The 24222-nt window shown below is 44.6% G+C and overlaps 1 protein-coding gene across 6 annotated transcripts in view; it reads right to left on the bottom strand.

Moving 5' to 3' along the window:
• Positions 1-364: 364 nt before the first annotated feature.
• The window catches only part of CRTC1 (CREB regulated transcription coactivator 1), a 127751-nt gene continuing 103893 nt past the window's right edge, over positions 365-24222 (bottom strand). For 2 of the 6 annotated variants that reach the window (XM_074204733.1, XM_074204734.1), the window contains 6 exons: positions 21455-21591; positions 18800-19102; positions 15524-15625; positions 9188-9274; positions 7609-7789; positions 365-4707 (listed from right to left, as the gene is read on the bottom strand). In XM_074204733.1, the coding sequence (XP_074060834.1) occupies positions 4496-4707; positions 7609-7789; positions 9188-9274; positions 15524-15625; positions 18800-19102; positions 21455-21591 (1022 nt within the window). In that variant the 3' untranslated portion in view covers positions 365-4495. The remainder of the gene's footprint in view (positions 4708-7608; positions 7790-9187; positions 9275-15523; positions 15626-18799; positions 19103-21454; positions 21592-24222) is intronic. The other 4 variants (XM_074204737.1, XM_074204735.1, XM_074204736.1 and 1 more) reach the window with 3 other exon arrangements.

The raw sequence follows: 24222 nt of genomic DNA on the forward strand, positions 1-24222 counted from the left end.
TGCAGGCGGCACAAAAGTCAGCCGGTGTCGATCCAGGTTTACAGAGAATGCAGACATCAGTACTATATACATGATGCAAAACAACACCCCCTCCCACCCCCAGGTTCCTAAACGGCAATAAATAGCAAAAATCTACAGGGTCTCTTTGTAGTCACAGTATTTTCTACATGATGAGAGTGCAGTTTCCATTGGTTGGTTGCTTTTTTGCAAAAAAGATTGGCAAACACAACAGTCTTTCCTGGGGAGAATGTTAGAAAAACCAACTAGAAATCCACTGGTGGGCAACAGTGCAGAAATTAACCCTTTGAGACTGAGAGAATGAATGTCTGGGAGACTCACCATTCAAACACCTTCAGCACCAAAGTCAAAATCAAACTGTTTTATTTTCTCTACTCAAGTAATTCCCCTTTTATTAGTGACTGAGGTTCCTGTCTCCTTCCTCAGACTGGGAATAGTGGCCCAGTGGCATTCATTTTATTGATAGCTAAAAATTGAACCTCCTTCCCCAAGTCTCCATTTCAGTCCTAGGTCCTGCTGCTCCTTTCTCTGACCCTCCCATTCATCTGGACCCAGGGGTGCCCAGTTGAGGAAGGAATTTGAAACCGCCCCCAAACTATAAATTTTCCAGAGTTTTTTATCCAAAAGCTTACATGAGTGACAGAGAAAAAATCATTTTATCAAACCATTCATCAGGTCTCCCCCATAACCCCAATGGCGGAAGGTTGCTTGGAGGGCAAGATATGGGATAACCTGGCAGCAAAATCTCCTAGCATCCAGTTATTAACAAGATGGCACCCAGTGTGACATTCAGTTTCTCAAAGGGTTAATACAAGTAGAAGGGCTGCCTCTCTCTTCGGGGTTGGAGACAACAGACCCCTATCTGTGCCTGTCATCCCCTTCCACATCACGCACCTCCAGAAAGGGACCAAACACAGAGAGAGAGAGAAACAGATAAGATATTGGTTAAATTAGATGGTCCCCAATGCCTTGTCTGAGAATTGCATCCAGATGGGTTATTTTATTAAGGCCATTTTTTTAAAAGTTCTACTTACAATTCTAATAATAAACAAACTCTCTTATGTACATGTAGTTGTCTTTTTTTTTTTTCATTTTTGTTTTTTAAAAAAAGACCACATTCTCCAAGATAGCAATTTAGCAACATCGTGTCCCTGTAAAAAACTATCCACAACACAATCTGGTTAGTGAGTTGAACAGACAAATACCTTCCAAACTGGATGCTTCATTAAGAGACAGTGGTTTAAAAAAAATGTCTCACAAACAAGCATTTTCGTGCACAAGGTTTGGCTGGCCCAACAGGGCGGGGACACCGAGTCAATGAACAACAGAACTATCAGAGAGCAACGAAACTTGCAGGAAGCACAAAAAATTTGCACAATACCTTTGGCTGTTCTGAAGGAAAGGACTGTGATCGTCTTTGTGAAAGTAACTCAAACTCTTATAGGTGTATGCCTCTTCCATTGGAAATGATCATGGGGGGGGGCAGAAGTAGGGGTAGGGGAGGTAGAAGTAGAGAAAAGGAAAAAGTAAACAGCATTAGCAGAGGAAAACAAGAAGATGCCAGAAGCATGGTCGAGCTGAGCAAGATTTTCCCGAGCCTTAAAAGGAGGAGAAAGAGAGCCCTCCCTACCCTCCACCCCAGTTCTTCAGAAGAGAGAGGAGTGGGAATAAAATCATGTGTCAGAAGTTCCTATTCTAAGAACAAAATGATCCCCTTGTCCTTCATGTCACCTTAGTGCAAATAGTTAGAAAAGAGTCCAGAAGCATGAAAATTATGGCCAGCATGGACAGAGGGATAGTTCAAGGAGCTAGGCCTCCCTTGGATTTCTGGAAGCACACAGAAATCTAGCTATAACTCATGGCCTCCTTGGTTTCCCCAAAATGTTGCTCCTTCACCCACCCAATTCATGCCAAACTCAAGTGGGGTAGAAAGAGAAGAGTTTGACAGTGACCAATGCTACAGTATTTTGGTCAACAGTATGGGGGGGAGGGGAGCAGGGAGGAGGAAACAGAATTAACTCTTGTCATAAAAGTTAAAAGGCTTTTTTTTTTAATTTGAGGAGTTGGGTATATACTTGACAAAATCAAATCTGAATGAGCTGCCCTCTATACATTCCCTTCATGAGCATTTACTACCAACTAGTTAAAAAAGATGCAATTCCAATGAAAAGATCAAGGGGCCAAGGGGAAGAAGACATTATTTGTCAAGCTCCATCATGGCAAAGACAGGTAAAAGAAGACAAACCACTTGAATCATCAAACTTTTCAGGATATGAAGGGTTTGGGGACACTTGGTATACAGTTAAAAACAAAAAAAGCCTCAGACTCAAGAGTTTTCATAATTTCCCCTTATCTATCTGGACTGGCAGGCCCCTAGTCTAAGAGGACATGGAAGTTTTAAACAGGAACTTCTGGGAGGCAGGGAAAGGAGTGGGATGAACAACTGGCCCACAACTAGGATTCCCAGCTTCAAGCTATGTTCATGACTTCCTATGGAATCTTGGCAAGTCCCCACCCCTCCAGGATTCAGTTTACTTCTTTTTAAGGGTGGGGGTCGGACTAGATGGGGTCCTTAATCTGAGGCCCATGACTTTGTGTTTTTTCTAAATACTTTGCTCATTGTATCTTGACAGAATTGGCTTTCTTAATAATTCCATCTATTTAATGTATTTTAAAATATGATTCTAAGGACAGCACCACATGTTTCACCAGACTGACTGCCCAAGGTGTTGAGGAGGACCCTTGGGTCAAAGGATTTCTAAAGTTCTCTCCCCACCCCACCCCCCACCCCTCCCCAGACATCTGGGAATCCTTCAGCCAGGTCCATTAGGTGACTGCCCCTAGCTAGCTGCTGTGACATCACCAGAGCCCAGTGGAGCAGATCTCTGGGGAGGCTGACAGAAACCAGCCCTCATTAAGTCCCTGATTGGCAGGGCCCTGACTAACCACCTTCTGAAGTTAGAGACAAGGAGAGCTTGGTTGGTCTGACTACTTATTTGGAGACATTGGAAAGGTAACATTCTTTATTTAGACTCAGATGGTTGATGAGTTCTCTGGTTGAGAGTTGCTTAAAATTCCAGTTGGTTTAAAAATTAATGCATATCATTCTGGGAATCAAAACACAGGTGGATGCACCGTACAGACATTAGACAGGGCATCAATGGCTCCATGAAGATCAGTTATGTCTTGACTATTCAAATATTTAAATATAAAACAAAACAAAAACAGAAAAAAATCACAAAATCCTTAAATAACAATATGTAAAGTTAACTGAGAACACATAAAAAGATAATGAACAATAATAAAAAAAGTCAAAAAATGCCCCACCTTTCCTTGGACTCCTCAGAAAGAGATCCCTCCATTCCTGCCCAGGAAGTGTATGAACAGGGTAGAACTGGAAAGGCTTGGCAGGGCCAGGGCCAGGGATGAAGACAGAGTTGGTGGAAGGTGGGCAAGAGTAACGAAGAAAAGGAAAACAAAGAAGTCTGTCCAACTTGGCCACAGAAGTCATTCTAGCTGCTTTAAATCTTCTGTTCTCTCCTTCATTTTCACCAGGTAATGAATTATAAGTAATTTTGTGTGCTCAGAAGTATAAAAAGAAATCTCTCAAAATAGTGTTTATCTTTGCTTTTTTATGCCTGCCCCCCCCATTCTCTCTCTCTCTCTCTCTCTCTCTCTCTCTCTCTCTCTCTCTCTCTCTCTCTCTCTCTCGGAGGAGGGAGGTACCCATCCAACAAAGCCCTCTGAGATGGTGCCTGCTCTAGCTGCTGCTTCCTGAGTCCCAGAGAACATGGTTTTGCAAAGGGCTTGAGAAAAGGCAGTGAGGGCTGAACCAGTGAGGAAACAAATCAGAAAACACACAAGGCAGACCCACAGGGGAGAAGCGCCATTAAACTAGGAAGTGACTGCAATCAAGCAGATGGGAGTTAGAACCCCAGGGCTCTGCTCATTCCACCTCTGGGTCTGAGGAGGGGCCCCAGAGTTATCATTCTGGAAACTTAGAGCCTGGAAGCAAGAGGGGAGGGAGGGAGGGGATGACAGCAGAAATGGCAACTTGAGGAGCACATGGACTCTGGCCAATGGTTTTGGTATATTACAGAGAGACTGCTCAGGTGGTGGGCACACTGCTTCATGTTGGTGACCACATTCACCCCCCCCCTCCTAGTGCAAGAACAAATTCACAACCTCACGCTGGGACTTGGGTGGGAAGGTGGATGCAGGATCCAAACTCATTCAAATGGCAACAAGTAGACTGAACCAAAGGGTCCAAGATGGCACCAGGGGGTGAGGCTGGGGGTGAAGGGATAAGAGGGTGGCAGCACTGCAAGCTTAGAACGACAAGCTTTACTCAATTGAATGGGGCAGAGCGACTGCTCTCAGGAACCATGGAATCTGACACCACTGACCCGTGGGCTGCATTCAGTTCGGCTGGGCACCAGGAAGGTGACACGTTCCTAGGCTTAAGGTTGTCCACACCCTACAGGCGGTCCATTCGGAAAGTGTCCTCTGTGGCAGGGTCAGTGAGGACCATGTCAGGATCATTGAGCATGTGAAGTCCATCTAGGGTTAAAGGGTCGATCTTGAGTTCGTCCAGGGGGAACTGGGAATCAGAATCGAAACTGACATCACCGACTCCTGCCAAAGTGTTGGTCAGTTCTTTTGATAAACTGGGAGGGGACTCCCCTGTCACTGGAAATGGAGAGGAAACATAAAAATAGGATTAGCTTCTCCATTCCAAACATAACATCCCCATCCAGAGAAAAATCAATAGTGATTCAAAGAGAGGAGTTTAACTCATTGGATGACTCATGCTAAACTTGAAAAGTGAATCTAACTGTGTAATATTTGAGCTTTTCACATCATGCTACTCTGGGGCCTAAGGGAAAGTATTACTGTCATCAAAGATCATTGGAGATGGACATGGAGAAATGTCTTGGGGGAAAAGATTCAAAGTAAGAGTCAAAATTCATGCCTTTACAAATTACAGCTGAGGAAATCAAAGCAATTCGTAGTCATATGAAAAACTGCTTTAAATCATTACTTATTAGAGAAGTGCAAATTTTTCTCAGACTAGTCAATATGACCAGAAAGGACAATGATCAATGTTGGAAGGGATGTGGGAAATCTGGGACACTAATACATTGTTGGTGGAGCTGTGAACTCCTCCTACCTTTCTGGAGAGCAATTTGGAATTAGGCCCAAAGGGCAACAAAAATGTGCATACCCTTTGATCCAGCAATACCACTACTGGGTCTATACCCTGAAGAGATTTTGAAAAAGGGTAAAAACATCACTTGTACAAAAATATTCATAGCAGCCCTGTTTGTGGTAGCAAAGAATTGGAAATTAAGTGAATGTCCTTCAGTTGGAGAATGGCTTAACAAACTGTGGTGAATATATATGTCATGGAACACCATTGTTTTATTAGAAACCAGGAAGGATGAGAATTCAGGGAAGCCTGGAGGGATTTGCATAAACTGATGCTGAGCGAGATGAGCAGAGCCAGAAAAACACTGTACACCCTAACAGCAACATGGGGGTGATGTTCAACCTGGATGGACTTGCTCATTCCATCAGTGCAACAACCAGGGACAATTTTGGGCTGGCTGCAATGGAGAATACCATCTGTATCCAGAGAAAGAACTGTGGAGTTTGAACAAAGACCAAAGACTATTACCCTCAATTGAGAAAAAAAAAAGTATTATCTTATTATGTAATTTTTCTATCTCTTATACTTTATTTTTCTTCCTTGAGGATATGATTTCTCTCTCATGACATTCAACTGACATCAATGTATACCATGGAAACAACATAAAGACTAACAAAATGCCTTCTGTGGGGGGTGGGGGGAAGCAAGAGTGGGGGGAAAATTGTAAAACTCAAAATAAAATCTCTCTAAAAAAAGTTGATGTCTTTAAAAGCCAGCTACAGTATATGAATGTGAGGAAGAGGGACATTATTAATGCCAGAGCTCAGAAGGTCTTAGAACAGAGGACATGGGGAGCTGAGATGGCTCTGCCACCAACTGAGAACAGGGCCCTAACCAGAAAGGAGGTTTTATGCCAATTCAAGTTGTTCATGAGGTTGTGACTACCTAAGAACCTTCCCTTAAGAGAAACACATATGCCAACATAGTGGATTAAAATACATCAGGTGAGGCTCCCTATATAAAACTAAACCTCTGTTTTAAAGGGAGATGAGTGTTTGCTGTCAGTGATGTAATTCTTTGGGGATCACATTTACACCACGATCTCTCCTTGCTTGCACTTGGCTCAACGTCTCTCTACATGGCAACTCCAGTAAATGGTATTCTCTTTCACACTCTGGTATGAGGTGTCTCTTCCTCAAGGAAGCTATAGGACACTATGTAACAAGCCCCTGCTCTGGGAATTCAAAGACCTGGCTTAGAACCTGACTCAGTTTGTATGTATGTGGGCAAATCTGGGTGGGTCTCAGTTTCTTCATCTGTAAAACACTTACCAGATGCCAGTTCCCAGGCTTTTCTTCAAAACAAAAAATCCAGGGAATCTGGTCTCTCTGGGCAGGGAAGTGTGCTGCTACATAAGAAGGGTCAGCCTAGGCCACTCTTCTTCTACTCCAAGAATGCCAGCCCAAGTCAACCCAGTTTTTAAAGTATAGGAAATACACCACTTTCCCCAAGAAGTTTCACCAGATTGATATACAGTCAATTCCTAAACCCCAAACTCCAGCACAACTCATTCCTATGCCAATAAATAGATAAACAGAGATACAGACAGATAGACAGGCAGACATAGAAAGATAGATAAGATAGATGATATATATACATACATATATATGTATACACATATATACATCTAATTACATAGCATCAGAAAATGTGCATGTGGAACATAATGAAGTGTATCTGCATTTCTGTAGATGTATTTGCATGTTCCTTGTCTTAAGGGAAGATATTCATTACAGTACAATTTGCCAAATATTCATTAAAAGTGAATTAGGTACAAGGCAATGATTAGGTATAAGAGATTAAAAAGAAAAAACAAAACAGTTCCTCAAGGAGCATATATTCTGTTAAGTACAAGTCTGTTCTTCACAAAACATATAACAAGTAGAGGAGTGCTACTGCTTAAGAAATAGTAGTAATGATGACAGCAATAGATAATAGGTGATAATGAAGGTGACAGTGCTGATGGGTAGGGGAGGTAATGACACTGATGGGTAGAGGAGGTGATGGGAGTGATGGGTGGGGAGGTGATGGCACTATAGGTAGGGGAGATGATGGCACTGCTGGGTAAGGGGGGGTGAAGGTGCTGTTGGGTGGGGAAGGTGATGGTACTGATGGTAAGGGGAGGTATTAGTGCTAATGAATGGGGGAAGTGATGGTTCTGACAGGTAAGGGAGATGATGGTGCTGATGGGTAGGGGAGGTGTTGGTGTTGATGGGTGGAGGGGTGATGGGGAGGTAAAGTGGCTGATGGGTAGGGGAGGTAATGGTACTGTTGGGTGGGGAAGGTAATGGTGCTGACTATGGCTAGCAACACAGAGAAAGAGAATAATAGAGCTGTGGAAGCCTGGTCTCAGGTTCTAAGGGGGAGAGGGAGAAGCTTACCTGTAAGGATGATGTTGGGGATGTTTCCGTGGCTTGAGTAGTTTAGCTGCTGTGAATCTTGAAGGCTGCTATGACTCCCTGTCAGTCCCATCATGGCAGCCTGGGAGTAGTTAAGTGTGGAGCAGGGGCTGTACAGGCTGTTAGAGCTGATAGCGTTTTCAATCATATTAAACTGTTCCAGCTGAAGATCAAAGCACAAACCAAGCATTACCCCAACCACATCAGGCCAGAGAATCCTGCTGCCATGTCCAGCTCAGACTGTGCATACGATTCATTCCCAGAGGACAAGCAAGTACATGCCCTAACTGGTTTTTGGACTCTTTACCTGTGTCTTTTTCTATCCATTTCAAGTGGGCTAAATGCTTTTTGAATGAATGAATGAATGAATGAATGATGATGGGTCCTGCTGGTATTTTTAAAGAACTGAAAATAATCTTAGAAGAGAGTCTGTTAAGCTTTTTCCAGAAGAGGAAAGGGGAGAAAAGATATTGCCTTAGGGCCCTGGCAAAGCCTTATTCCCTGCCATCTCTTGACTCCAGCTAGCACAAAGGCCATTGAGCCCATTGTATGACTCTACAGATGCCCTTCTGTGAGAGGGATTCGAACTCACGTCTCCCCACTTCATCAGATTTGTGGTTGACGCTTCTTTGTTTTGTTCTCTTATTCATCTTGGAGGACAAGGTGCTATTTGCCTGAAGGAATGAAACCAAAACTACCCAATTGGTACCCATTGCCTTGAGGCATCTGAGTTGGCACTGGGCCCTAACCAGAGGGCACTGGCCCTCACCCACTCTTACAAAGCACATCTCTCTCAGATGTTGCCTCACTTGACATTTCATAGTTCACTCCTGAAGGGATGAAGCAGGAAATCAGATCTACTTGGCAGATAAGGAACTGGAACTCACTCCCTTTGGGTTAAATAACTGCCTCATGGTCACAAGGCTATAAAATGACAGAGTCAGCATTTGGAACCTAGACCCCTGGTTTCCAAGTCAGAGTAAGAAGTCACATCTCACTGACTCTCCTCTCAAAGTCCATCAGGTCAACTTTGACATCAGTGAAGTTGAGGGCCCTCACAGACCACTGACAATGATCTTTGCTTTTACAGAAGTGGGAACTGCGGTCCAAGGAGGTCAAAGGATCATAGGAGCAGAGATCAGAGGCCCGTAGCCCACATTTTAGAAGACTGAGGCCAGGTCTTCTCACTCCACCTCCTCTGAGAAAAGTTTCCATATTACCTAGCCTGATACATTAGAAAGCATCTTGGCCTGGGATTCAGGAGACATGGGTTCTAATACTGATTCTGCTACTCAGTCTTTAGTTTGTGACCAAGAGCAAGTCACCAAGCCTCTTTAGGCCTCCGGAGACTAGGTGATTTCAAAGGTTCTTTTTCTGGCTGTAAAAACTTCCATTTCATGTGACAACTCTCCTAAGGGAACTGCCAGAGTTCACTGATGGGAGACTGGGATTGTGGTCCAGGGATTGTGGCTACAGTCACGGAGGGAAGCAGAAAGTGGCTCGCCATTGTAGCCAGGAGAAGTGGGCATGCCATTCCAAGCAGGAAGCTTACAGGGCTCACCTGATGGGACAGGGCATTAGCCTGCCTTGCTGTCATCTGCTGATCATAAAAGGAGTCCCCAAAGACGCTGCCCAGGACGGAAGAATGCTGCAGATAAAAGAGAGTCCTGCTGTCGTGAGATCCCCCACAGCTGGTGGGCCACTGAAGATGTGGCCACTGCTGATGCCACTCAGAGCAGCTCTGCTCCACGGCTGGCTTAGGCCACCTAACCAACAAGACTCAAGACTTTTTAAGTGTTGGCTGCTGGCCTGACTAGACTAAGACAAAAGACAAAACAAAATGGTCCCTCAGGGAGCTTATGGTCTACTGGGAATTAAAAACACAACTAGCAGAGGGGAAAGAGCCATGTCCCCCTGGCATAAAGAACAAAACTACCCATCTTTTTGCAGAGGTGGACACTGAAAACAGGCCCCAAACCCACTTTGAGGTAATGGCCCTTGGGTACCCCAACTTCCTGGCTGCCCCTGGCAAGGTCATCAAGAGCTTTGGAGCTGGGTCATTGGTTTGGGGGCTGACAGCTCATAGCTGTGGTACTGGCTCAGCCCTCAAGAGTGCCGAGAACATGTTCCTGACAGAACAGCCCGACTCCCTGGGATTTCCAGGAAGGAAGGAAAGTCTACCGGCTCCTCAACCCAACCTCAACTTCCTAAAACGTACAACACTTCCAAGAACAGAAACAGACAGACAATGAGACAAAGGCTGAGCTCAACCATGTAGTTCTTTCACAATTTTTGACCTTGCACCATTGAAGACCAGCCTAGACCTTTCAATCTGAGGACTACCCCACTAACTGAAGAGCCAGAGTGACTTTTCCTTATGTCCCATGCATTAAGATGGGGGTCTAGGAGCCTGTAAGGGGAGAAGCTCTGACATCACTGGATCCTAAGCCTGGATGAGAGCTTCAATCTGCAGTGTAGGAGCTCACTACATCCCAAAACAGCCAGTCTCTTCCAGTATGAAAAAGCTTTCCTTTATCTGGCACTGGAATCAGTCTCCCTGTTATCTCCCTCTTTTGGTGGACTCTTAACAAATTACCAGTTAAATTGAATGAAATCCAACCAAGGTAGAGAAGAGGATTTTTCCTTCAATGATCAAGATAGAAATAAACTTTATCAACCATCACTTGCCTAGTGAGTATGAACATAGAATGACCCAACAAAAACAAAATGACACCATGTGGCTACACGGCAAAGACTTCAAACACAGAGCTGGAGACCAAAGAGTCATTTCAGTGGACAAGGTTAGGAAAACACATGGCAGCCTTCCTTTCATAATCTTCTGCTCCAAAGTGTGTCTGTGCATGTACACACACACACACACACACACACACACACACACACACGCACAATCCTTTGTGTTAGCCAGAATCCTCCACAAGTAGCTCTTTTACCAATCAAGGGAATCGATGTCAAACTCATAGAAAACCTGCCTTTACCATCTGCCCACAAATCAGCTTGTGGAAAGATGCCTACCTGTGGTTTGGGGAATCCATGCAGGCCATGGCTGAGCCAGGAGGTGGGAGTCAGGGCCTCTCTAGGTGAGCAGGGGATGAATGGCAGGAGTTTTCCAGAATATAGTAAGTTTACACAGAAGACCAGGAAATAATAACCTCAAGAGCTGAATGGAATTCCAGTCACCTGGGAAGACCAGGCAAAGTCCTGCTGAGGGAGGTCCCTGGAGAACCTAAGGATGACAACTTGTACATGGCTGTGTAACCTAAGATGCTAATGACTATCCCAGGAAAGGGAACTGGATTGAAAGGGGGAAAGACCTGGATTCAAATCCTGACTACTACTTAAAAGGAGTAGTCCATATTCTGTTTGAGTCTCATTCTGCTGATTTGTGAGGAAAAAATAAATTGGAATGAAAGATGTCTGAGGTAGCTTACAGCTCTAAAATCTTAGGATTTCAATAAACCTTTCTTCTTTTTCATCCAGTTCCAGGACTATAATAACTAATAATGGTTTACAGCTTGCCAAGTAATTTCATATATCACCCCCAGAGTGGCTTTGCCACCTGACTTCTGTCTCACTCCCAATTATGATGATTTCTCAGGGCTTTGCTTGCAGGTGGGAGAAGCAGTTGTTTGAACATCACAGACAGTACAGGCAGGGATTGGTGATCACAGACAGTACAGGCAGGGATGGGTGATGCTGGAACTCCCTTTGCTAACTGTATGAAAAGGCAGGAAAGCTCAGTGGTTGGCTCAAGTTGGAGGGAACAGCCATTCTGAACAGTTTTTTTGTTGTGTCTCTAAGACGGTCCTCTTCAAGAGAATGGCCTAGCCCCATGAAGAGAGGCACCGGAAGAAGAGGCAGGGAAGGGGAAACCCAACTGTGATCGCTGGGCACATGAGAGACATGATAGATAGGCTCAAACCAAGCACGGAGATAAGAGGAAGTAGAGCAGATCAAGAACAGATTAAGAAAGCAGAAGTCATTAGGAATGCCAAGTGGGCAGGAGATGGGAAGAGAGCCGTTGCTGAGAGACTTTTCTCCATTTACCCCCTAGTTAGGGCCTGACTTCTGTTTTTGTCTTTAACTCTAATGACAAGGCCTTACCTCCCAACAGAGTTTGACCTATTTACTTCTATGATATAAATTCAGGTCAATTTACTTAGCCCCAGTCAGCTCCAATACCTTTACTCACAAAGGACAAACTACAAACATAAGAGGCAATTTGAACCAGACTTGCCCAGGGTCACACAGCTAATAAGTGTCAAGTGTTTGAGGCTAGATTTAAACCTAGATCCTCATGACACCAGGGTCGGTGCTCTCTCCACTGAGCTGAGTTGCCCCATAACTTTTGCTTCCGAAGGGTTCTGGGCCTGGCTCAGCAAACAGCCTGAGCATACAAGACTAGGGAGAGTGGGCGCAAGCTGACAGAAGTCCTGGTTTCAGCACCAGAGAAGGTAGTTTGGGGTCTCTGTGAATATAGTTCCTCCCTGGGGGGTTCAACAGAAGACTCTGGCCTCTGCTCTGGTGTATATTCACCCACAGGCATGAAGGTGGGAACAAAGGCAGGGGGGCTAACCAGGAGGTTCTTGACCCTTTACTCTTTGGAATAAATCAGAATCATGAGCCACAAAGCAAGGTTGTATGTATGGATTGGGACAAGAAATTAGGTGTCTACTACATGGGAACAATCTCAAAAGAAATCTGGCTGAAATTGTACTAGTGTCTAAGGACAGACAAGGCCTTCTACTATAACAACTCCCATCCTTATTTCCACTGAAGTGCACTCCAATGTCCCTTGTCTTAAAGGTATGGTAGGGAATGGATGTTCCATATTTCCCAGGGTTCTACTATTTGAACTCCATCCTCGTTCTCCTCCTTCTCCTCTTAAGTATAAAGTTCAAGAGATCAAAATAAAGACCCAGAGGGTAAGAAAACATTCTCTACCATTCAGAGCACAGAGAATTCAGTTAATGGAAGGCTGGCCAACACTAAGCAAAGGTTTTCAATGGGGAAAGTTCCTTCCAGGTGAGAAGTAGATGTCAGGAAAGAATATAACAGCAAATAAAATGAAGGTGTATCCCCCATGAGCATGCCCATCTGAAAGAGTTAGAAGGCTTGGAATAGGGAAATATTATTTCCCTAAAGAGGGGCAGTCACATCAGATGAGTATGTCCTAAGGAGACATGCTCAGGTCAAACCCATAAGAAAAACTAGAGGGAGTCATCCCATGGCTCAGGGGAGATGATAGGTATTAGATACCACCCAGACAGCCCTTGGTCAAATCTCCCTTTCCAGTGAAACCACTTAAGTTACAGGCCCTTAATAGATGATAATCTTCCAGTTTTCAAAAACAACTCTATAGCAAACCATTGACTAGATATGAGAACTAGGTAGGGCTTCTGTTCTTATATTCTGGTAGAGGTTCTAAGAGATAGTCAAAGATAGGTGGCAAGGGATGAAGAGGGGTCTAGACAAGGCAGACCTTAGGACTTGATGGAGGGGGAATTTGTGTCTTTGGGTAGGTGAAGAGGAGCTGGAAGCTCCCCTAATCATCCCATCCACATAGAACAGGATCTTAAAGTCCACCATTAGAGTGATTCCTTTGAGCTATCCAATGGCCTTTCCAAGAGTCCCAGAGTGGAGGTGAAAGCTTATGAATGATTTTGTTGGATTGGTTTCAAAAGGGAGGGAGGGGGGGGGGGAGAGAGAGAGAGAGAGAGAGAGAGAGAGAGAGAGAGAGAATAGATATTGCAATAACTACAAACCCTACCTACTTCATCCTTGGTTTGGACAATACTAACACTGGGATGCCCTGGTTCCTACAAACAGTGACCATCTACTTAAAGAATGTTTTATTGTGCTTCACATTTATCTTGTTGGACTGTGGGAAATAGAGCCAAACAAACAAAAGTTGTAGTGTTTCAAGTCCCCAAAGCCAATAACAGTGCCAGGTCTAGACCTTGCTAAATTTTCCTGGCTTGTGGGAAATAGAGCCAAATACACCAAAGCTTTAAAACTTGGAATGTCAATAGACTTTTGGTCAAGGATTTGTTCAGGAAAAAAAAGGCAGGCAGGGTTTGTTAGCACTGGGGGGAATGTGAGAACTCTGTGAATGTTTATGGTCTTTTGGTTTATCTCTGGGATGTGCCCCATAAGGGAGGGAGAGATGGAACATCAGAACCAGAGGACTCCAGGGAAGTTCCCTGATTGGCTGCAGAAGGTGTAGCCTGCCTGGTACTGCTTACATTCCATCTCCTCCAATAATTAAAACTTGGGATCCAGAAGTTGAATCCAGAAGGAGAGATACCATTCTAGGGTCTTGGACACCCCATGGCCAGAGGCCATGAGGCAGTCATCAGAGCAGATCCAACAGCAGGTTTGGGGAACAAGAGAGGCAGATTTGATAAGCATTCAAGACAGCCAGTCAGATACTGGCAGATGCTGTGTGGGGGCTGCACTCCGCAGAGATAACCTCTTGGTAACTTAATTCTTCAGCTGTCCTGGGTTTGCTCTTTACCAGCTCTCTGGACCTAGTACAGATAATATCCCCAACCTGTCTAATTCACATGGCTCTTATAAAAACTATTCCAATGGATCAAGGATTTTATCATTTTGGAAGTTTCCTACAATGATGTAGATTCCAACAGTTTTGTTATAAAAAGAACACTTTATGCATTATAAAGGGCTTTGTTCATGTGAGTTATTATTGGTAATTCTTATTCCCTTGCTTAATAAAGTTCCTAGATGAACTAAGTGTAGCTTGAGATTGGTCCAAAAGGAAGTGTACCCTTAGAGTCACAGGAACCTTTTGGATGATGGCAACAGGGGTCAAAGAAGATGGACAAGAACTGGGGTCTAGAGGAACAGGCCTGGGAGCCTAAATTTGTCTGGGAAATGATCATGAGGCAGGCGTTAGGTGCCAGATGGCCAGATTCAGTCACTGAGGTTTGAGCTGGCATAGAGTGCTTCAGGCCCATCTTGGGACAGAAGCCTGCAGTGCAGTCCTGAGCTACACCCCAGCCCTGCCATTCTGTGGTCTCGGACAAGTTCTTTTCCTTTTCTGCATCAACATTTCCCCAGCTATCAAATCAGGACAGTGACCCTGTCATTCTCACCCTCAGTCTTTCTAGGATTGATTCAGATCACGAAGCCTTCCCTACTAAAATCTCAGAAGCTTCAATTACAAAAGAGTCAGTCACCAGGACAGACAGGCTTGTGGGAGATTCACATTAACTGGTGGCTGCAACAGTAATAACTGGGTTGTGTGCTGCTTGTAGAAAGGGGAGAAATTAAAACGGTCTTGATTAACACACCAAGTTACAAATCTTGACTTTTGCTTCACACCCACATAATTTGTAAGCCAACATCATTTGTAATGTTCTCTAGAGCCAAAGATACCAGGGACACCATGGAATTTAGGGGCATCACCACAGAACACAAAAACAGAATACTGGTCTCCCAAGTCCTGATGCCAGAAGTGAAGGTCTCTTTCAAATCTAGAACTAAGACACTATAACTGATACTATGTCAGTCAAGTCACTAGCTCTGACATCCTCCTGGTCACAATCCCAAACAAACATTTCCCCCATCCAAATGCTACTAGTTTGTCTTAGCATGAAGGACCTTAAGTGAGACATAGGTCTGAAAAGTTCTCCCAGAGGATAGAGAACCCTGGTCAGTGAGCCAGAGCACCTTCTCCCAGTGAACAAAAAGGAATGGACTTCTCAGGCTAGTGAAACATTCTGTATCTGAGTAGGACTAGACAGGATGAGACATCAGTGAAGCATGAGGCACAGACAGTGACAGTGAGTGACCATGGGTTGGTAATGGACACACTGGAGACGAGAAGCAAGGCTTGTGGAAGCACAGAGTCCCTTACTTGAGGGGAGCTGCCAGGAGAGAAGCCTTGATTGGAGACAGGAGAGGTGGGAGACTGGTTGGCTGGGGAGCCAGCATTACTGCGGTACTGCTGGAGTGAACCCTACAGAACAACACAGAATTAAAGACCATGGGATCGATGGAAGGTTGAAAAGTTATTTACTTATTGGTGCATAGCTGGCAATGGTCATCAACAATTCTAAGCTAGGATGATGGAGCTGTCACAGTAAGCAGGAATCCTGGGCTCACACACCATGGGCTGGACTGAGCTCACTGGAGGGGCCTGACAGTCAAGGCCACGGCTCATTCAGGACAGTAGAACCCCATTATCACTTAATTTTCTGGCTCCACAGATCTGGCTGTACTCTCACATTCTCTCAGAACAGTGTTAAAAAAAAAAGTCTGATAGAGCTGTAACACATCTGGCTACAAGGTAGGAATAAGAGTGATGTCACTGATACTAGATCATAAAGGGGTTCTACTGTGTATACAGTCTGCTGGCCAAGAGAAGCTGGGTTCAATCCAAACTCTCAATACTCTTTATTTCCAGTCTATCCCAGCCCCTCCTACTCCCATCCTGCTTTCCCTTTGCTTCAAAGACAGGGCTGATCTCAGGCCATAGTCTGAACACCACAGCAAGTCCAAACATAGATACAGATCTCTATTTTAATTCGTTCAATGTATGCTAACTCCAATGTCCTACAACCCCCTTCCCACATGGAGGCTATACTGATGATGCTTTGAAAACTCAATCACATTTCAGCCTGTTTTTCTGACATCCTTTTTACAAAGGTAACTTTTTTTTTTTTTTGCAGAGGCCATGATCAGCACTTAAGTGGCCAGGGTGAGCTAGGCTTAGGTGAAGGGCCCAGGATCAAATGGATTTCTCACACTCTCTCAGAGGCCACTGTGAATAAGGGCTTCAAGGTCCCTAGAGAGGAGTATTCCTCAGGAGATTCCCCAACTGCCCTGAGGCCTGCTTCTAAGATACTGTTCTGGTAATTCAGGAACAAATGGGACAAATGGTTTATTTCCAGTTGGGAAGTTTTACAAGCAATCAAGCTACCTCCACACATGTCCTTCCTAGGAGCAATGGTCCATGTTCCAGGAGCAAGCCCAATAGGTGAAAAACAATAATCAGTATTAATGAAGTGAGTTGAAGAATTCCTCAATGCTTCTGCTCCAGATGAGGAGGGCTCCCCATCAGAAGCTTGGGACAGAAAAGAGGCCCCTTCAGTGGTCCTATAGTGAAGCAGCTAGGGAGAAGCCTCATCCAGTAATTTGCGGGGAGGTACTTGAAAATTCCACAGACCAACTCCTGTTATCATTTCTACAAGCTGATCTTGGAAAGATCTGGATTCAAGTTCTGTCTTGGACATATGTAAGCTGCATGACTCTGGGCAAGTCACACCTCAGGGCTCTAAGTAACTGAAACTTTAAAATGCAGAGGTACTACACTGGAAGAGCAAGGTTTCTTATTGGGGAATTCCTAATGCCACTACAATTGCAGGTTCAATCTCTTTCCCTATTACTAGATCATTTCCATTACATGAAAATGAAAACCTGAGGTTTTCTCAATTGTCAATTTGGCTTTTTTTATGTGTGAAAAGACTGAAAGCAAGTACAGTTTATTTGGATTTGATTCTGCAAAAATTCACAACTATGGGGCAGCTAAGTGGCACAGTGGATAGAGCACCAGCCCTGGATTCAGGAAGACCTGAATTCAAATTCAGTCTCAGACACTTAATAATTACCTACCTGTATGACCTTAGGCAAGTCACTTAATCCTACTGCCTTGCCAAAAAAAAAAAATCCACAGCTAGGGAGGGCCAGTATTCAGGCTGTTGGTGGAGGGATTCTACTTTTCTTGGGCCCTTCTATGGCCTAAACAATGGCTTCCCTTGCCAGAGGATTCATAGGAAATGGTACTCCCTTGACAAGGGGAAAATGGCACCTCTATTCATTTCTGTCTCTCTCTGGAGCTATACAAGAAGCCACTGTGGCTGTTCTACCACTTTCTTGTCATTTGCCTTATTATATCTTTAACCTTCCCCCTAAGGACATTAGAGAACAAACAAGTCTTATAACGGGGAAGAAACGGAGCATGGCACCAAATGCCAGTCAAACCCTCAAGTTTTGGTGGGTACCCCAAGGTAGAGAAAAGTACTTCTTTTATTCCCTAACAGGACACATAGCCAAAGAAAAGGACTCAGATTTTGCATTATAATTAGATAGTTTGCTCTAACACTTTGTGTCTCCTTTCTTTATGAAGTTCCTTCTACCTGAAACTTTCTGGGAAGCTCCAGGCACCTGAGGCCTCAGATCTAAGGGCCAATGACATGAACCTCATCCATCCTTGTAAAGAAAATGTTACACTAACTGATTCTTCTCCTAGAGCCAGCAGGCCTGGGCCCTAACACTGACCTCTCTGTCTATTCAGTGAGATGCCAGTCCAATGCTAATTTCTGACAACTGTTTGGATGCTGGTAAGCCAGAAAAAACACCGAGTTAATTTTAAGAAGCTGCCATTATCAGATGCATAGTAGTGAGTCACTGTGTTTAAAATTAGGAACTTGACAAACTTTAAAAGCCATTCCTCACTCAGCAGCCACAACTGATCTCAAGCAGCACATTCAGTGAGCTCTGAGCCTATTCAGTGAGCTCCGAGTTCTATTCTGCAGTTGCTAGTGTAGAACACAGGGAAGAGGACACTCCAGCCACAGTACTCAAATGTGACCCTGTTGCATTTGCTAGTTCACATAAGTACCTATTTTACTACTCTGAAGTCCCCTGCCCCAAGCTGAGCAGCTTCCCACTTTGCCTAGCCCCTTCAAGAAGTCACTGGCATACACCAGTACAGGTTGCCTATGTTACACCTTCATATCTGTTGGGCCAGAGGAGGCCCTACAGTGGGCCACGTTCTTAGGGGTGGAGAACCCACCTGGCTGGTTGCCTCTCAAGGGTGGTCATCAGTCATCATGTGATGTCTATGAGGTTACAAAAGGACCTCACATGCACCACTGGAAGAAGAATCACCAAGCCTCACCAAATCATGCTTCTTCTACCACAACAAAATGAAGTATAAGAGACTTAAAACAGTTTGGCACTGTAGAAATTGGCATGTCTCTGCAGAAAGCAGAGAAAGACTCTCCTCATGCCTGAGTTCATTTCCTCCAGGCATGAGGGGATAGCTCAACTCCAAGGCCCCAGCCACCCTCCACCCCATCCTTGCTCCAGACATCAGCATCTTTTACCATCTGTAGCACCATAAACTTACCGAGGTGATGTCTATTCCCATCGACGGTTGGGCCTGGTTGCCTGGAGGGGACTGGGGGATAGTAGATGGTACAGTGACCGAAAGAGGGGGGAGTGGTGGCCCCCGCTGTAAACCAGAGCTCGGCATTAAGGGGGTGGTCTGGGAGAGGCTGCTTGGCACCTGGGGCTGCTGCTGCGGCGGCTGGGGCTGCTGCTGCTGCTGTTGCTGTTGCTGCTGGGGTGGCGGCGGCTGCTGGGAACTTGCTTGAGTGAAAAAGGAGTATGGGAGCTGCTGCTCCAGGGATAGGGCATCCATAGCCACAGCCTGAGTAGAGACATGACATGGCAAGAGATGTCAAACTACTCCTCAAAGTGCATCTGCTAATTACAACAATGAGCAGCGAGGACAAGTGAGCACCTTTCAAATCCAATCCATACACAATGTATGTGATTGTGGGCTGACTAGCTGATCTCCAAAGCTGAGAGGAATGTGAACTTTCTGTCTGCCACTTGTCTCTGAGTCAACAAGCCCAATGGAATGGGCCTTATCTGCAGAGGCCAATGTCGTCATCTGTAAAATGGTATGGATAATAACCACAAAAATAATCATAGTTCATAGTTCTGAAGTGCTTCACCTTGGATGGAGCCCTCCATCCATTCTGTCCTCTGACCTTCACAATATTTATGAGGTTGGTCAGGTAAAAAATGCTTTTTGTTTTTCAACAAAGGAAAAAAAAACTGAGGCTCCAAAAGAGGAAAGGGCTGCCCAAAGTTACTTGGCTGTTTAGCGGCCTACTTGGGTTCCTAAGCCCTGATATCAGTGCTAAAATGTCTATACACACTAGCCATGGGATAATGATTCTTGCTCTGTAAAATGAGGCATTGGACACAACTCCACTCAAGTGCTATGAAGGAAGGGTTCTGTAAACAGGAACGTTCTAGGGAAAAGGGAGCTGTTGTTGCTGTGGTTGGCTGGAACCTCCTGGAGGGGGTCCCCCACCCTTTCACATAAAGGTGTTGGGCACTCCAGTTTCAATCTTCTTCCAGCTTCTTCCTGCTCTTTCCTGAGGCCTGGTTTGGCTCAGGGCTCAACAGCAAGATTTATATTCAGGACTCACTAGGACTAGCCTACACATAGATTTTTGTTGCTAATGTACTTTCCCTCTTCACTTGGGGAGCTGCTCATGGAATTAAAGAACTGAAAGTTGTCACTGAGTCTCATCATCTTATTTTATGGGAAATAAAGACTTAGACCCAAAGCAAATATCAAAGGCAAGATTTGAATTCAGGGATTCCTGATTCTAAGGCCAGCATTACTTCCACTATGCAAAGCTGCCCTCTTTTGATTTCAATGACACTTCAGGCTTGCTGGGGCATGGATATATATCATAATCTTAGCCAAAAAAACCACTGAAGGAGGTTCAATTTACTGAGAAAAGATAATTACATTGCACTCCAAATTCAAATATGACAGGGCCTCAGTTTTCCCATCTGCAACATGAGGTTACTAATTCTATCTCATAGCTTTGAGTGAAGACCAAATGAGAAAGTGCAAGGAAAATATATTGCGATCACACACACACACACACACACACACACACACACACACACACATAAATTATTATCAATATTTTTGGCTTGGATGGGGCTACTCTGAGGAAATCATTAAGCATCACATAGTGTGAGTTATTTAAAATATGAGTTGGCCTAGTGGACAAGGCCAGAAGGTCTGTTTCAGGCTCATCTTGGATACTAGCTAGATAAACATGAGCAAGGCATTTCTTTCTCTCTCCACATGCTTCCTCATTGTAAAATCCTAAGTCATGAGTTTCTTATGAGGCTCAAAGAAGATAATGAATGTAGAGTGCTTTTACAGATGTTAAAGTTACCAGATCAGTACCAATTATTAATATTATTTCATGGAGATATTTGAGAGGAAGCTGCACTAATCAGCAGAGGTAGACGTGGCAAGCCTTCAAATCTGATGCCCCTGGCAGCCTGTTGGTAGCAGATGCTAATGCCCTTCCTAAGATCCAGATGTGCACAAGGCTACCGGAGACTACCACAGGGTACACCTGGGAGCAGGTAGTAGTTATGTGCTTGTGTTAAGAGGGCCATTTAAAATCTGAAGCCATGAAAATAATGGAAAATCTTGGAACGCTGGCTCCAGGAGGGACCTTAGAGATTAACTAGTCCATTACTCCTATTTTATAGAAAGCCCACATTTGGGGAGAGAAGAGATATGGATGGGACTGTGTTTAGGACCCAGGCCATCTCCCGGGACACCAAGACATCCCCGCAGAACAGAGCACACTGAAGGAACTTATAAATATGCAGTTAAGAAGAGCTTTTATTCTTCCTCTGGTATTGGTTTGATCAAGCACTATCACCATAAAAGCCCTCCAAGTTCAAGCACTATTATGTTCATTATATAGTTGAGGAAACTGAGGTTCAAAGAAAGTTTAATAGGGTTTGCAAGCAACAGAGCTGGGTCTCAGGTTTCCTGACTTTCCAGTTTAGGGCTCTCTCCACTACACCACACTGGTACCCCCAAAGCTGGGCCACTTCTAAGTCTGGGGTCAAACCCAAACAGACAACACAAATGGGGCAGCTCATTGTGCTTCTCTCCACATCCAAGCCTAACAAAAGTGCTCTCTCTAAGCAGGTTCCTGTGTACCTGAGTGATTGGCGACAGAGGGGAGAGTGTGGGAGACATCTGCTGGCTCTGCTGCCGTCTTGACTCTGCGTTCAGGGAGAGGGGGCTGACCGTTGGCTGGCGGTGCTGTGGTGAGGAACCTGGAGTCGCCAACATGCCTGAAATTCAAGAAACAGCCAGTTTGTGGGCCAAGGCCCTGAGCCCTCCCTGTAACTCCTGTTCCACTCCCTCCAGCTAAGAATAAAATTCAAAACCTTCCAGAGATTATAGCAGCAGCCCAACAGACCTTGTGACTGGCTCTTGTGCTGGCTAAGAGGTCAGCCCCCCCCCCCCCCCCCGCCACAATCTTCTGAGGACAAGATTATCTGGGATTGGGCAGTGATAAGAACAGAGTTACCCTTATATCAATCCTCCTCCATTCAAAGCTCCTAGTCATAGAATTATAGAATCACAGAGATCATGTCCTCCAAATCCTATTAAAAACATGGATCATTACAAAAATTCCCTACAAGGACTTCCCAAATTACAGAATTTAGAAAGATCTAGTCATCCTCAGTGTTTGAAAAGTATTAAATGAGAGTAAACAAATTATATAGCTTCAAAGACTCTGAGAGAGAGTTATTAAAACAGAGAATGTCGGAGCTGGGAAGGCCCTTAGAACCAGAATGTCAGAGCTGGGAGGGCCTCTAGAACTCGGCACATTAGGGCTGGGAGTGTCCTTAGCATGTAGAATGTCAGAATTGGGAGGATCCTTAGAACACAGGATGTCAGAGTTGGGAGGGACCTGAAAGAAAAACGAGTTATATTCCCTAGTAACTTGACCAGAACCACAGACTGTTAACTGGAAGAGCTTGACCCCCAACTCCAAATCCAAGGCTTTTTTCTGTAGCCTTAATTTCTTTTTCTTTAAATAAAATTCTAAATATAATATTCATCAACCAAATAAACTGCCAAACAAATATTTATATAAAAAAACTTTTCATAGCAAAATAATACCAAACAAATGAACAATGTTGTTGAGTCATTTCAGTCATGTCTAACTCTTCATGACTCCATTTGGAGTTCTCTTGGCAAAGATACTGGAGGGGTTTGCCGTTTCCTTCTCCAGATCATTTTACAAATGAAGAAATTGAGGCAAAACAGGGTGAAGTGACTTGCCCAGGATCACACAGCTATTAAGTGTCTGAGCCATATGTGAACTCAGGAAGATGAGTCTTGCTGCCTCCAGGCCCAACAACAGCTGAACAAGTATGAATAGATTTGTTCTGTGTGCTCTGTGCCCTTCTAGAACTACATCTCTGAGCCCTTTCAAATCTGTCTCAAGCATTGCTACTTTTGGTTGTGCTTTTATCAGTGTATCCTGTTTCTGAATTGTTGATTTTGCTTCCTAGATCTCTTCAGCCAGGTCTTTTTATAGTTCCTTTTTCTCCCTCACTAGTGAGTGTTTTGTTATTTAGCCAGAGTCCTTCTTTCAGGATGTTGGGTCAAGACCTAGATGACACTCAGGTTTTCCTCTCTGGTGGAGGGACTGCCCTGGGCTTTTTGACCAATCTCCTAACAAGTAGCAGCCTGGGGATCTGTCCTGGGGGGACCTACCTAGTGCCATAAGAGGAGGGTCAGTTGTCAGAAAACAAATTTGCCTTGACCACTGCATTTCATGAAAGCAATCTCCTATAGCAGGAGCCATCTCAACAAACTCTCAGGCAAGTAGGAAGTTGGTGGCCTACTATGAAGCAGGGGACCTCACTTTGCACATTAGTTCAGCATCTAGTGCTTCCCCATTCATCTGTCTATCAAACCTGTCTCCTTTTGTGGGTGATATGGAAGGGATGCTAGCTACTCAAAAATGATGTCAGAAGAACAGAAGTTCTGGGAGATGGGGTCTATCAAACTGGGGAGGTTTCTAGTGTGAGCCCTGGCACAGATGGTGATCTGGTGATCATGCGAAAGTTTATACTAATATATGACTTGCTTCTTCTTCCTACTCCTGCTGCTCTCAGGACATCTCGAAGGGGCCATCTTCCTGAGTCTAGGGCTCCTCACCTACCAGCACTGACCAGACATTGGCCCCTGCCAAGAGGGTCAGAAGGCCTGGCCAGACAGGAAGGCGCATGGAGCTCTTCTTTTTCAACCCTCTCATTTGACAGAGCTCTAAAGAGGGAGAGCAGCTGGCCCCAGGTTGTCCAGGAGGACAGCAGTGACAGTGTGGTGATGCCTTGTCTGTCATGCCATCATACTGCCTGCCACCCAAATGAGACTACAAAAGACCATTTCTGTTTCAGTCCTGACACTTTCCCGGGGTTCCCAGCTCTTCTGAGAATCACACAATATTCATAGCTGAAAAGTGCTCTTTGGGATTGAATTGGCTTCTCCTCCCTGGTGTTCTCGACCCCTGTGACAATGGCCATCTGGGGATGCCTGGGGGAGAGCCCTTCTCAGAATAAGGCTTTTAAAGACATATAATAAATACCCAGGATTACAAAGGAAATCGAGTCTTTGGAAATACAGATATCAAAACATTTAAAAAAAAAAAGAGTTCAGGGACTCCGCATTAAGAAGCCCTGATCTAAATGAAAGTCCAACTCTCATTTTCCATACAGGAAACTGAGGCTGAGGCAAGAGATGTATCTTGCCTGCAGAGGGTCACACAGCAAGGAAGGAAAGAGCTGGGACCTGAAGCCAGCCAGGTCTTCTTCTTTCCAGGCTGCAACTCTTTTCATTGCACATACTATCTCTCAGAAAAAAAAAACCCAACACAAAAAAAGACTTCACATTTGAAAGCAAGTTTC

Source organism: Macrotis lagotis, chromosome X (genome assembly GCF_037893015.1).
Source record: "Macrotis lagotis isolate mMagLag1 chromosome X, bilby.v1.9.chrom.fasta, whole genome shotgun sequence".
NCBI classification, from domain to species: Eukaryota; Metazoa; Chordata; class Mammalia; order Peramelemorphia; family Peramelidae; genus Macrotis; species Macrotis lagotis.